This window comes from Akebia trifoliata, chromosome 13 (genome assembly GCF_017979445.1).
Source record: "Akebia trifoliata isolate Shusen 1 chromosome 13, ASM1797944v1, whole genome shotgun sequence".
NCBI classification, from domain to species: Eukaryota; Viridiplantae; Streptophyta; class Magnoliopsida; order Ranunculales; family Lardizabalaceae; genus Akebia; species Akebia trifoliata.
The window spans coordinates 23,774,408-23,787,900 of record NC_141387.1 but is presented as its reverse complement, the minus strand read 5'-3'; the positions used below and the strand labels follow the sequence as shown (position 1 = coordinate 23,787,900).

Below are 13,493 nucleotides of genomic sequence, written 5' to 3'. Positions count from 1 at the left end.
TTGTGAGGAAAACTTTTAAGTCATAAGACAAATTTTCTCTCAGCGTTTCCCTAAGATTGTCTGTTGAACGCTCCCTATATATATATTGGGATTCCGGTTCTAGTAGGGACTAGGGAGGTGAAACCCTGTAGATAGTTGTACAAGTCATAGACCTAATCGCCTCCCATACATTTATATTGCATATATATGGTATTTTTGTTCTGGTCAATCTCTCTAAGTTAACAAAAAGGAAGGAAAATTCTTAGATTCCGGAGACATCACACTGTTGATATCAAAAGATAGTCCTAGGGATTCCTCACATAGGATCCCGAGAAAAACCTGTCTTTTCCCTCCCAACTCAGCCATCTGTGCATCCAAGATTAGAGAAAAGTCCATACAAGTATTTACATCCCAATCCTCCCAAAATTAACATCTCCTATGCCTCCCCAAAGGGGAAAAAACTATTAGAAGCAAATTCATCCTCTTCAACATTATTACGTTGCGTATTACACCAAGTACATCACACTAGGATTGAGATATTTCTGCAATACACCTCTATAAAGAATTTCCACAAATGATTTTGCATTTCAGGGTCTTAGAAGATATTTGCAACTATATTAAAGTTCTTCTATATCAGCAGGAGTCCTCTTCTGGATTTTCAAGAGCAATCATATGCTTCTTGAATGAAGCCGCAGCTTCTTCCCTTTCTTCTATCTGCCTGAGCTTGTCGAAGACAATGGCCATCAAATAGAAGGCTTCAGCAGCTAATTCATGATACTGCGTGCCATAGACAATTATCACTAATTGCCATAATCAACATCAAATGAATATGTACCAAGAATTTTTAATCTAGATACATCTACAAGATCAATATATCAACAAAAAACACTCATGGCTCATGGTGGCGGGATCAGGGAAATAATACGCGATTGACAGACACAATCAAGAACTCATAGGGATGTGTAACGTTGTTTTGGAAACCCATAAAAATTTAAATGAGAATAGTGTGTGATTGGTTCAATGAAATGCCTATAGTTTGGTTGGATACACATCTTATATTGAATTTTTACATAGGATAAAGGCATAACAAACAAATGATATATTGAATTCCTTGCATGTTCAACTGTCTGACACCAATGCTCAACTTGTGTTTCTTGTTACTATGTCTATTAAAATTTCCATATCATATTTAGTGTATGCTACGCTTATCTTGAAGGGCCCAAGGGCCTAGAATGGAGTAGGTTACAAAGCCTATAGAAATTTACATGAAGATGTCAACTTGGAATGTGATTAACGATGCAATCATCCAAATATCAACTCATCCCTCATAATGGTCAGTAAAAATTTCCCAATGTTAAAACTAATTCCAACTAATCAATAGCAGAACATCATTTTTTAGACAGTCAAACAATAGTGACGTGATCATGTGGATGACACATATAGGGCCAAATGGCCATTGATCCAAACCATTCAACAGCTAGCCTAGGACGTCCCTTGGAGATTAATACTAAAATCCATCCCATTTGGGTTAAATCCCTGTCATCTAAGAGAGTTCTTTCGCAACATTATCGACAGACAACATCATTGATCACTCTGAATTTTGAGACTTTGGGATTTTGGGTTGTTGTCAATCTGACAATTACTGGGTCAATGACCACAACAAATGTACATTTATGGTATTCACGTCACTGCTCCGTGACAGTTTTTTATTGATGGATGAGTACAAAATTTTCTGCAAACTGTAAATTCTAACCAGTTACTCCAGAGGGAGCTTGGCCCTTTTGTGATGGATTGGATCACCAACCAAATGGCCAAACATAGATTTCAAGTATGCAAGCTTCTAACATGAACACCATTTTTATGCTACCTTGGCTATTAATTAAGGATGGATCCACATAATGAGTTTCAAAATTACATTTCTGACACAAAACAATAAACACATCCAAGTTATATATATGGGTTGGGATCCGTTAACTCCTAAGAATGACTCATGAAAAAAACACATGATCCCAACCCTTTAAACATAAAATCCAATGGTTGAGCTTTATGAGTATCTTGAAAACATTGATCCTAGCCAAAGTTTTGTCTTATATGGGCTAAAAGTTTTGGAATGGGCTGATTTTTTGTGAGGATGGGGTGAGGAGATCATCCTCACAAAAATCAGCCCATTCCAAAACTTCTAACCCCATCAAAAGTGGTTTATAAACCAACGGTAAAAACTGACAGTCCATGATTCTTCAACTTATAAACTGGTGTTAGAAGTTTCAGAACTGGCTGATTTTTTGTGAGGATGATCAGCCCATTCCGAAACTTTTAGCCCATATAGGACAAAACACTTTGGCTAGGACTTCGGCAATGGAAGGCTACCCTATATATATATATTTATATATTATGTGTGTGTGCGCGCCCGCGCGCGCGTGTGTGTGCAAACTGGAAAATCAGACTGACCTCTAAAATTTGAAGCTCCTCAGAAGCTTGCCTCAAAGGATCCAGCACAACCTCAGAATCTTCAGAAACTGAAGTAAAGCAAGCACATATAAAATATCAGAAACCCAACAAATAAGGTAATATATGAAATAAACTAAAAAGAACATCATGACCATGAAATAACCCGTGATGCATGACCAACCTTGATTTTAAGCATCTACTTTTTGCAACATTGCATATCAGGATATGGCCCTTCTATGAATGCCAAATTTGATAGAGATTAATTCATGCAACATGTCTCAGTTCATAGTTCTAATCTAAGTGGTTACCAAGTCTTATCTCAGGTCAAAACTCAGAGGAGTAATATTAGCAAGCCAAAGGACTCAGCCAAGGCCAACCAGGCTTCATCAAGTCGCAGCAGAATAAAATCAGTTCTAGTACTGACAGAATCTCACCAACTATTGAAATTGGTTACTGAGTCTTATGAGTAATATTTGCTAGATTTCTACTTTTTGGGTCTAGGATTTTATATGAGCCGTATCTTAATTGTAAACGACTATTGAAATTGTCTGAACTGGTGTTAAAATGTTTTGTAATGTTGAGATTATAATTTGAACCAAACTTTTGTAATACTTGAAGAGTGTGTTTAACATTTAATTGGGGGCTGATAAATAATTTAGAAATGAGGTGTAATAAGTAAAAGTTGGGGTGCCAATAGCAGTTCTCAAAAACTATTATTAGTAATTCCGTAAATATGAAACCAAAGGAAAGAAAAATATTACAGTACCAGAAAAGCTTGGATCTGACAAATAGCACTTTGCAATTGCAATATAAGCTCGCGCACGTAGCTCCAATCCTCCATGACCAAGAATAATCGGGAGAGCTCGATGTAGAAGGGTAGACGCCCGCTTTGCAAGGTTAGAACCAAGTGAGAGCCACATTTCTGCGAGTGTCAGAGTTGCTGATGCTTCTAGAAGATCCAGATTAAATGATTGGCAAAACGAAAGGCTTGCTAACGCATAAGGGAGGCCTAAAACAGCATTGCCTGATTTCTGGCATAAAAAACATAAAGAGAAGTTTTTTTTACCCTCAATTGCAATCTGAGAGGAAACCTTAAGTGCATGTTTACCTAATAAACCATCAAAACAGTCTCATACATATCCTTAGACATGGCTCGCATCAAGGGATGGCAGCCATTATTTGCCATCCACTGAGGAGACCTTTGGGCATAGAATCAGCCTAATAAGATGAATGTAACAATTAGGTGTATGGACTTGTTCCTAAAAAGTCCAAAAAATATGGAAAACTTATTCCAGAAAACTTCTATAGCAAATGAAACACACTTCCTTGGTAAGATTTTAACTCTTACTAAGGGTCCTTGAGCTCAAATGGAGTTTACCAAATTGGCAATCCAATAACACATTCCACTAGATTTCATGGAAAAGCTCAGACCTAAAAATTATATATATATATATATATATATATATATATATATATATTGGGCTTGATCCAAGGTTTTGAAAATGGATGGCTACGAAACTCTCAAATTTAAAATTAAAATTCAACAGTGAATAACATTTTTTTGAAATAATTTGTTTCAAAGTTGATAGAATTTTTTCTTCTACAACACCGTGGCATCGGATCATGTTTTTGGACGCCACAAGGTGAGCTCAACAACCCTTAGTAAGAGTTAAAATCTTACTAAATTAGTAAGGCTAGTTGGACTCATAGCAAATAGAACAGATGTCATTGATCTCATCATGCTACTTTTCGGTAGGGATTACCTATATAGGACCCATTGAGTGAATATTAGCTCTCCACCATTGGTGTGAACTTTTGAGTTTCTTAGTCTATTATTGTTAGAGAATAAGATGCATTGTATTAAGATGCATGAGATTCACTGTATCATTGTTAGTGTATCTCATCATCACAAATGGAGGATATTCTAGAATATATATTGATATTTAGAATACATCAATTAGGATATTCTAGAATATTTATATTAGGAAATTTTCATATATCTTGGTTGATATAATGTCTATACATACCCTATTGGGGCTTTTGTAATATTCATTCAAGAATTCTCAATTAAATCATATTTCTACAATTATACATGTAGCTCAGATTTTTTACTAACATCAACATACATATCTAATGTACAGGTAGCTTTCAATGCACATATAAGTAGATAAAAATATCAAAACCTCGTTTCTTTCCTTCGTTTCAGCAAAAATGAATCAGAAATGTTACGTATAGAAATATGTTTTTTAAATGTTTAAAATGAAAGTTAGAATTAGAAATCACATTATTTCACATTGATACATATTAGAAATGCATTGAAACATTCTGAGACAAATAAACAAATCTCAAAATAATGCATTTGATGCATAGATCGTGTAGAATTCTTTTTTTTTTTTTTTTTTGATTAAATGAATCTTACAATTTATGAAATTTGTTTAATGGTTAATTTAGTTCCAGACATTGTACTTGTATGCTCCAGTAGGTTTCAGGACACATTCGGAAATGTTTCAAAACATTATGCAACATTCCAAAATGTAATGAAACAATTGGAAACAATCCGAAATGTTCCAAAACATTTGAGTTTCAATTAAAAAAAAGCATGTTTTGCGAAACATTCCGAACACAAACATACCGAAATATTCTGACACATTTGAAATTCCATAATGTTTTTCCATTCCGGTACTGTTAAAAAAACTGGAATAATAGGTTGAAATATTCTGAAATGGAATGAAACTTTAAACCATAAGTAACTACTATGTCATGCATACCTTGTGGATCTCAGCGAGCAAAAGAAGAGTAGTGGCATTCTCAACTTGCCGATTGAATTTGTAACACATGCAAAAGACAGAATGTGCTACCACAGCTGCCTGAAAAGAAAACTATCTATTAGACCATTTGATATTTTACCTCATTTAAAACAAGTGGCATGAATGAGCAATACTGATTAGACTCATTATTGTTTATATCATAAATAAGGTTTTAAACATTGATTTTGTTGTAAATTTCAATCAACTCAAAGAAAGAAATAATCCAATGAGTATAGAATACTGAAAAAAAAATTGGGAAATTATGAAATTTCATTCTAGTCATGGAAAAAGAAGTTACTATGAACAGAGCTTTAGAAATGAAAAAATAAGCATTAATACATACTCTAAAATCATAACTATTCATAATATAATGCCTTCAGTTGGTCCTTGTGAAAGCCTCCCTTGACAGAAACGAAAAGTCCGATAGAAGTTATTGACCATGTGTTGCCAGGTCGGGACACTTGGAACCAATAAGTTGATGTATGAAGTGTAAGCTTGCCCTATTAGTGACTTATAAACTCATCTAGCCGGGTATTGTTGAGCAACCCTTCATGTTCACCTATCATCTCCAAGAATTGTGAGATATACTCTAGAGCTGCCTTTCTCAGTGTAAAGAATGAACATATATGTCTTATACCTTGTTAGAGGTACGGCCAACATTGTGGAATGGGTGGGTAAGGTCGGCAGTGATTATACATGCTTTCACCTGAATGAAGGATTTAAAATTGTTCCTTCTCAAACAAGCACATGAGATCTGCGACAACGACGAATTTGTACTCATTGACAAAACAGTATAGGGTGTTGGGAAAATTGGTGGTAATTCAGGAGTGACTCTTGGCACACCTTGGAAACTTTATTCTGCGAATGTTACTCTTTTAAGGGTAATTTAGTCATGCTTTTGTATTATTTGGTTTCCTTGATCATTACTCTTTAATGTGTTCTCATTCTCTTTTCCTCTTCTTCTGTCTCATTTTTGTATTTGTTCTTTTCTTCCTTCAGGAAAAAAAAAAAAAAAGATCCAAATGGAGCAGGTTTGAGAGTCTAAGAGAAAAGGTGCTGACACCATCATTTACACAGACAACACCAGGGGGGGGGGGGATCAAATCTCCTTGGGTTTGGCTTAGAGGACAGTTGTTTGTGCTGCTTTCAAAAAAAAAAAAAAAAACAAATCTAAAAAATCGAAAAAATAAATAAAAATGGAATGGATTTGGAGATTGTGGCTCAGTAACTAGGTAGGTACTGAGCCCTTTTTTGAGTTGTTTGAATCCATTAAGTTTTGAGTGATCTAGGACCTTTTGTTCACCATAGACTCACTACTCCTTTGATGAACAAGACTGTAGTGTTTATTTTTTAATGGTTTTTTGCATGGTTAAGGTTCTAAAATGATATTTGGGAGTATGCTTGACCTTTTCTCTTGAGGTTTCCAACGTGGAGTGTTTACTCGTTTCTTTGTACCTTGGTCAAGGTAGAATGGGGTGAGTGTACACCGAAATTCTGTTGGTTGAAATGTCTAAAGTAGATCAACCTTCCGATAGTGTAAATCTTTATGTTGTACAGCTCCCAATTAGCACCTCAGTTGATAACTCATGCCTTCCGATTACTAGAACCAAGTTGGATGGATCAAATTACTTAGCTTGGGACCCATCTGTTTGACTATTCATAACAAGCAAGGGAAAAATTGGTAACCTAGATGGGTCCATCAGGAAACCACTTCCTACAAATCATATTTTTGGCAAAAAGGTGATAAGAATTTCACTGTGATGATATGGTTGCTTTTACTATATGCAGCCTGCAATTAGTAGTAATTTCATGTTTTTAAAGAGTGTTAAAGGAGATTTGGGAGGTAACAACTCAGACATACTCCTAAGTGGACAACATGGCTCATATATATCAACTAAATATAACATAATTCACTTTTGTAAGGGGGAGAAGACCTTACCGGCTTACCATGGCTCACTGGGTCAAATGTGGAAAGAACTTGACGATTTCCTAGACTTTACTCTAGAAACACCCAAATATGTGGTAAACTATAGGGTTTTGATTGAAAGGAATAGGATTTTTCAGTTCTTGGCTGGCATAAATGTAGAGCATGAGCAGTCACGTGTTCAGATTCTAGAAGAGTTTGCCTCTCCTGAGCCAGGTTTATACCTTCATACAGAGTGAGGAGAGTCGAAGGACTGTCATTCAGTGTACTAAGCCATAGGAGAGATTTACTTAGATCACCACTCCAAGTTGAATGGGAAGAGGTGGTCGAAAGGAGGAAAGTAACTTGGGTTCTAGATCAACGAAGACGGAGATAAACTTAAATGTCATAACTGCAGGAAAACAAGACAAACTAAAGAGATTTGTTGGGATCTTCCAGATCATCCACAACCTACCCCTATTGGTAGAGGAGGTCATTCATTTGACGGTAATGGAGACTCGAGAGGTCACTCTGCTTTTCTAACAGATCCTTTCTCATCACCCTCTACTAGTCATACATCCTCCTTTGTCACTCATATGTTGCTTTCAGTCTAAATGATGTTTCCCGTCCTAGATAGACTCTAACTGCCACAGCTTCCTTATCTCTTGCTCACACAGGTACATTAGTTTCTACTTATGGTGCATCAATTCCTTGTTCAAGTTCATCCCAGATTTATTGATCCAAAAGCATCTATAACACCCCAGCCCACAATAGTACAATATCCTCTGCTTTGGGCCGAAACCCGTGCGACTTACAACGCGTTCTACCTGGGGGTGAGGCCTGCTAGTAGGAAACAAAACATGAGGAAAGATCTGCCAGTGAGATAGGTGGAGCCGCCAAAGACAACAATATTGTGCTGGGGCCCAGTCCGTTGTGTAACCCTGACACAATGTGATTTAAAGCCGTACGGATTTCGGCCCAAAGCAGACCATATTGTACTATTGTGGGTCAGCCTGGGGCGTTACAACATCATATCATATTTTTATTTGTTTTTTCTTATCGTGGGTATCCCCACCCTTCAGGTGAAAATAACACGCAACGCCCCCTCAGAAAGTCATATGTGCAACTGATTGAGTCGAGGGTCAAGCAAACCCTGGAGGGTGGCTCCAAGGAATTCATTGCTTCGTGGGGTTTTGAACACTTGGCCTACCCTTCCTGAGGAGCTTATCAATGCTCGGCTTGCCACTAGGTCAACCCCTTGGGGTTAGAGCATCATATCATATGACTAATATGCATTCAATTTTCTTTTCCTATCAAGTGTGTGCTGGTAGGCTGAACTTAGATTTCCAATGGGACCCTCTCCTCTATCTAAGGTTTATGTGTAAGCCTAGAGAGATTACACTAAGCTCTAATTCTCCAAAAATTAGTGACCATGGGCCCTATTTATATAGATTGTAGGGGGAAGTGTCAAGTACGTCAGCCTACTCTCCCAAGCCCAAAACATAATTAGCTCGTTCCTACAAGTAACCTCAAATCAATCTCCTTGTGGGTAACAAATCGGGTCACACGACATTGAGGGATATGCAAGTCGATCTCCCCAAATTCATTTTTATAGGTTTAAGTGTGTAGGAGGGTTTTTAATCCCAGGTCTGTGGTATTACCACACAGACTATACCACCTCAATGAGACAGTACCTTCAACCTCCTCCCCAACCATTGGACCATGTCCTCTATCATGTCCAATGGGTCAAATGAGTCAAACCCACGATATTGAAAATCAATGCACATAGCAAGTCATATAATTGATTCAACCTAGGCTCCATATTATCATGCATAACTTATGCCATGACGCTTGATTCGATTGCTCCATGAATCATATACTTGGACATTTGGTAGTCCAATTGAGTTTAGTTGGCAATGTGTTTGACGTGATATGGGATCTAGAATGCTTCATCAACAAATGAAAATGCATATTGGTATATCATACCAGACCATTAGCTGCAAAGAGTTACAAATTAATTATGAAGCACTTGAGCAACATTTTTTTTCTTACTTATTCATATAGTCTTCTGTGAATAAATTCGTTTTTCCCTTTAGAAGTGCCAAGAAGTATGGTGAAGAGAATATGTCAAACCTGGCTAAATTGGTTGGCTGCAAGAAGTGTACGAGCATGACGAATGAATGCTTCAATTTTCAGCTCCAAGTCTACACCATTTACAGAAGAGGCCATCACTCCAAACTCGTCACACACTCGTTGGGCTAGCTTCAAATGTCCTCTGTATGAGATTCATCTATTTTAGAAAACAAAATTACCATGTAGAAACCATGATTTCCTCTATCTTCTTTTGCATGTCATGCAAAAATACAAACATATAGTTTTAAAAACCTTACCGATGTAAAGCATGCTCATGAAGCAACTGCAGCTTTAGCATCTGAATCCGTGAGTTCCCTAAAGATACGAACTTTTCTTCTGCGACTTTAAGAGAAACGAAGGCTTCTACAGAAATAATTATCATATGAGATTAAGAAGTTACTATGGAGATTAACTCCAAATAACAAGTTTCTGAGATATCTTATCTCAACATGTTAGATGAAATAAGTGAAGAAGAAGATGGCAATAAAACAGATTCCAAAACCATTGAGCCCATATTTAGTAAAGCAACACTATATGTAAGCAAGAGAAGCAGTTGAGTTTGTGTTGGATGGATAAATTATTTAAAAATTAAATGGACTAAAACAGAAATGAAAACTGCAGTTGGACTTGAATCAGCTGAAGACAAATCGGATACTGATCATGAATCAATGACATGGATGCATGTCACGATGTACGAAATAGATAAGAGGTGTTTGACATGGAACCTAGGAGTAACCTTAAAAACAGACACTTCTACATACATGTATTGTATAATATTTTGATTCTATTTAAATCAGAAGGGTTATTAAGATAAAAGCTTCATCATAAATCTTATCCCTTTTGTATAAAGTCAGTTGCATGAATCCTATTTCTTCATGCACTCATATTTAAAGCCATCTCTCCTAGAAAGGGAATCATCTTGATATTCACTTTCAATGCCTGAATTGAGGCCCATCTGACTTTCGTTCATCCTTTTAAAACCTTAAACCAACATGTCCCCCCCTTGCTTGTGCTTTCAGAGATATTTGTTGCAATATCGTCTTACTTGTCTCCCATTTTGTAATCCATCAAGGCCACTCCTACTAATCAAGGTCAATCCTTGAAGCAAACCTATTGTCAACAGAAACTTACTTATTTGTCGCACCACCACCCGTTCTAGTACAGGATGGAACACAACAGTCCTTCCAAAAACAAGTTTTTGATGGAAAACAATAAAATAAAGATGATTCCGTCCTACATTTCAGGAAACATGATAAGGCATATTGACACGACAAAAACCTTAAAGTGCCTTATCATTATTTAATAGGATAAAAGCGAGTTAGCATGATGATAAAGCAAAGTCCTATAAATAACCCGCCCCCCAACCAGCACCAATATATATATATATATAGATAGATAGAAAGATAGGAAACGAAGAAAAGTACAAAAAAAGATAATCTATTTACAAGTAGAAAATAAAAGGTGATTACGTCCTATATTTCAGGATACATGACAAGGCATATCGACACAACAAAATAGCTTAAATTGCCATGTCATTAAGTGAGTTAGCATGACAAATAAAGCAAGGACATATATAAAACCCAAAAATAAATATAGAAAGATGGGCAAAATGGAGAAAAAGTACAAAAAGCATAAGCTATTTACAAGTAGAAAAGATCACCAGGAAAGGACAAATTAGCCTACGGAGCTCTAAAGCTTATCAATATATATATATGTTAGTCTTAATAGGCAAATGGAATACTAAACTTTAAACAGAAAAAAAGTATACTTAATAGTGGTGCCACATATCACATGTGCTCATATAAATTATGCATCAGCTAGTATGAAGAATGTAAGGGTGTCGACTGGAGATGACATCACAAAGTTGATAGTTAGAGTTGGCTACATGCATTTGAAGATTTAAGAGATAGTACAAATACTCATGTCAAAGTTGAAGGATTTTTTTTTTTATTTGTCTGTTTGTGTGTTTTGGATAGCTAGAGGTTCACTGGGCCATGCAAATTTGTGGATTTCCATAAATGTATTAGTAGAAATGTAGGAAATTCGGACTGAGAACTTGTACAAGGTGCTGGGATGTGATTGAAGGAGATTTTATGAGAGTCATGAAAATGAACGAATTCCAGGAGAATCTTACCTCGTTACTACTCTAATAGCACATTCGTATATTTGATTCCCAAAAAGGAAGGAACAAGGTACATTCTAGAGTTCAAACCCAATTAGTTGATGGTTGTGTATAAAATTATATCCAAGACTCTAGCCATTTGGTTATCTCCAGATTGCAAAGGGCTTCAATAGGAGTTTGTCACTTGATTGAACGAGTTGGTCGGCAGAGGAAATTTCACTCATGCGATTTGCTCAATTTTCAGTAGTGAAGGTCTCAATAATGATGATGATGATGATTTAAATAACATGTAGAAGTATACCATATATCGACAAAGAAATAGGTTTTTTACTGATAACACCAAGAAAAGGTTTACTATTATAATACTGAAGCATAAAAAACTGACCTTTGTATCCTTTATAGACTGCTAGATGTTGGATGAGTTTGACATACGCTAATTCAACGTCAGCTAAACTGACAACTCAAAAACATTCAAAGGGATGCCAGATAAGTAAGACACTGAGTAAGACATAAGAACAAACAGAAAATATGCAGCATTTTCAATCAAATTCATGAGATTTGTCGTAATTAATTTACCTTGATGCATCAGCAAAGCAGGTTGCATGGATCAATGCGTTAAGTCGAGCAAGGGGAGCACTGTAAAAGCACAACATTATTTGAGCAAATAGATATTCTGTTACCACCATTTGGTAATATGTGAGCATTTCAATGACGCGTGATAATTTACAAAACAATTCTACCAATGATGGAATGAAACATGTAACAGAACGGATTTAATGGTCATTATAATGATAATGCCCAGGACACATTTTGTATTTTTGGACAACAATGGCCCGTAAAGTCCATTTGAATGTGTTAAAGTTAGCCATTTTTTCACTTAAATCATGGTAAGTTCTGACCACTGTAATATTATGTAACAGGTGTTATTTTGGATATTTGTTTTTTGAGAAAATGATTTCAAACTGGTTGATATTTTAGCAATTTTTTTCTGTTCATGGGAAGACCACTCCATTATTCAAGTACAAAATCAAAATTTCAAGCATGATTTTAAAAAGTAAAAAATAAAAACAATTGAAATTTTTTATTCTGAACTTACTTTATCTATGATCCCACTGTCACACAACTCCATTATGTTACTGTTATATGGTAATATCAGCACCACCCCAAGACCATTACACCTTGTAAAACCATGAAATTGGGTATATGTATGTCGAAGGCATCACTTTTTCTCTGTTACACTAATTCCAGTTGGTAACAAAAGTTCAGACTTTTGGAAGATTGAAGAACAAGAATAAGATTAAGTAGGAAATAAAAAATAAAAATAAAAGAGAATGTTGTTGCCCCCCTCCCCAGAAAGTAAAATATATATATATATATATATGGGGGCGGTTCAAGGGACATATGTAAAAGCAATGTTTTTTCAAAACATGGGTTAGAGGTTTTGGATCGAGCTGATTTTTTGCAAGGATGGTCACTATGATGAGAAGATCATCCTCACAAAAAATCAGCTCAATCTGAAACTTCTAAATCCATCAAAAGTGATTTACAAATTATTGGCAAAAAATCGACGGTCCACATTCTAAATCACTTTTAATGGGGTTAGAAGTTTCAGATTGGACTGATTTTTTTTTTCCGGATGATCTTCCCATCATAGAGATCATCCTCACAAAAAATCAGCTTAATCCGAAACTTCTAACCCATATTTTAAAATTTTATTAATGTTACATTGTTTTTACATATGTTTTTTCATGTCCCTTGATCCGTTCCCTATATATATATATATATATATATGGCAAATTAAACATCTCGATGCGAGAAAGAAACTAGAAATGAATACAACGCAAGCTGCGAACAAAACAAACACAGAGAAGCTAGCATCAGTCCCAAATTAAGGAAGTTCAATAGTCATGAAACGCAACCTCGCAGACTTCTTTAAACTCCTCAATTTGTTCCCAGTCAATGAGAACTTAGCCTCCTTCCCTGGGATTTATTATCGGGCTTATTGCTTAAAACGGCCATTACTTCGGCCACATCACATATACGACTAGTAAACTTTTATTATTATCTATTATTAACTGATATTGTGAGTTCTAGTATTCCA

At 35.9% G+C, this 13,493-nt stretch overlaps 1 protein-coding gene across 1 annotated transcript; it reads right to left on the bottom strand.

Moving 5' to 3' along the window:
- Positions 1–265: 265 nt before the first annotated feature.
- LOC147388097 (anaphase-promoting complex subunit 5-like) lies at positions 266–12,622 on the bottom strand. Its single transcript, XM_086421512.1, has 9 exons — positions 12,489–12,622; positions 11,969–12,028; positions 11,778–11,845; positions 9,528–9,633; positions 9,271–9,412; positions 5,196–5,294; positions 3,194–3,458; positions 2,428–2,495; positions 266–756 (listed from the first exon to the last, which is right to left on the bottom strand). The coding sequence occupies exons 4-9, from the start codon at positions 9,566–9,568 to the stop codon at positions 613–615; spliced, it is 759 nt and encodes a 252-aa protein (XP_086277638.1). The 5' UTR covers positions 9,569–9,633; positions 11,778–11,845; positions 11,969–12,028; positions 12,489–12,622; the 3' UTR covers positions 266–612.
- Between the last annotated feature and the right edge of the window lie 871 nt (positions 12,623–13,493).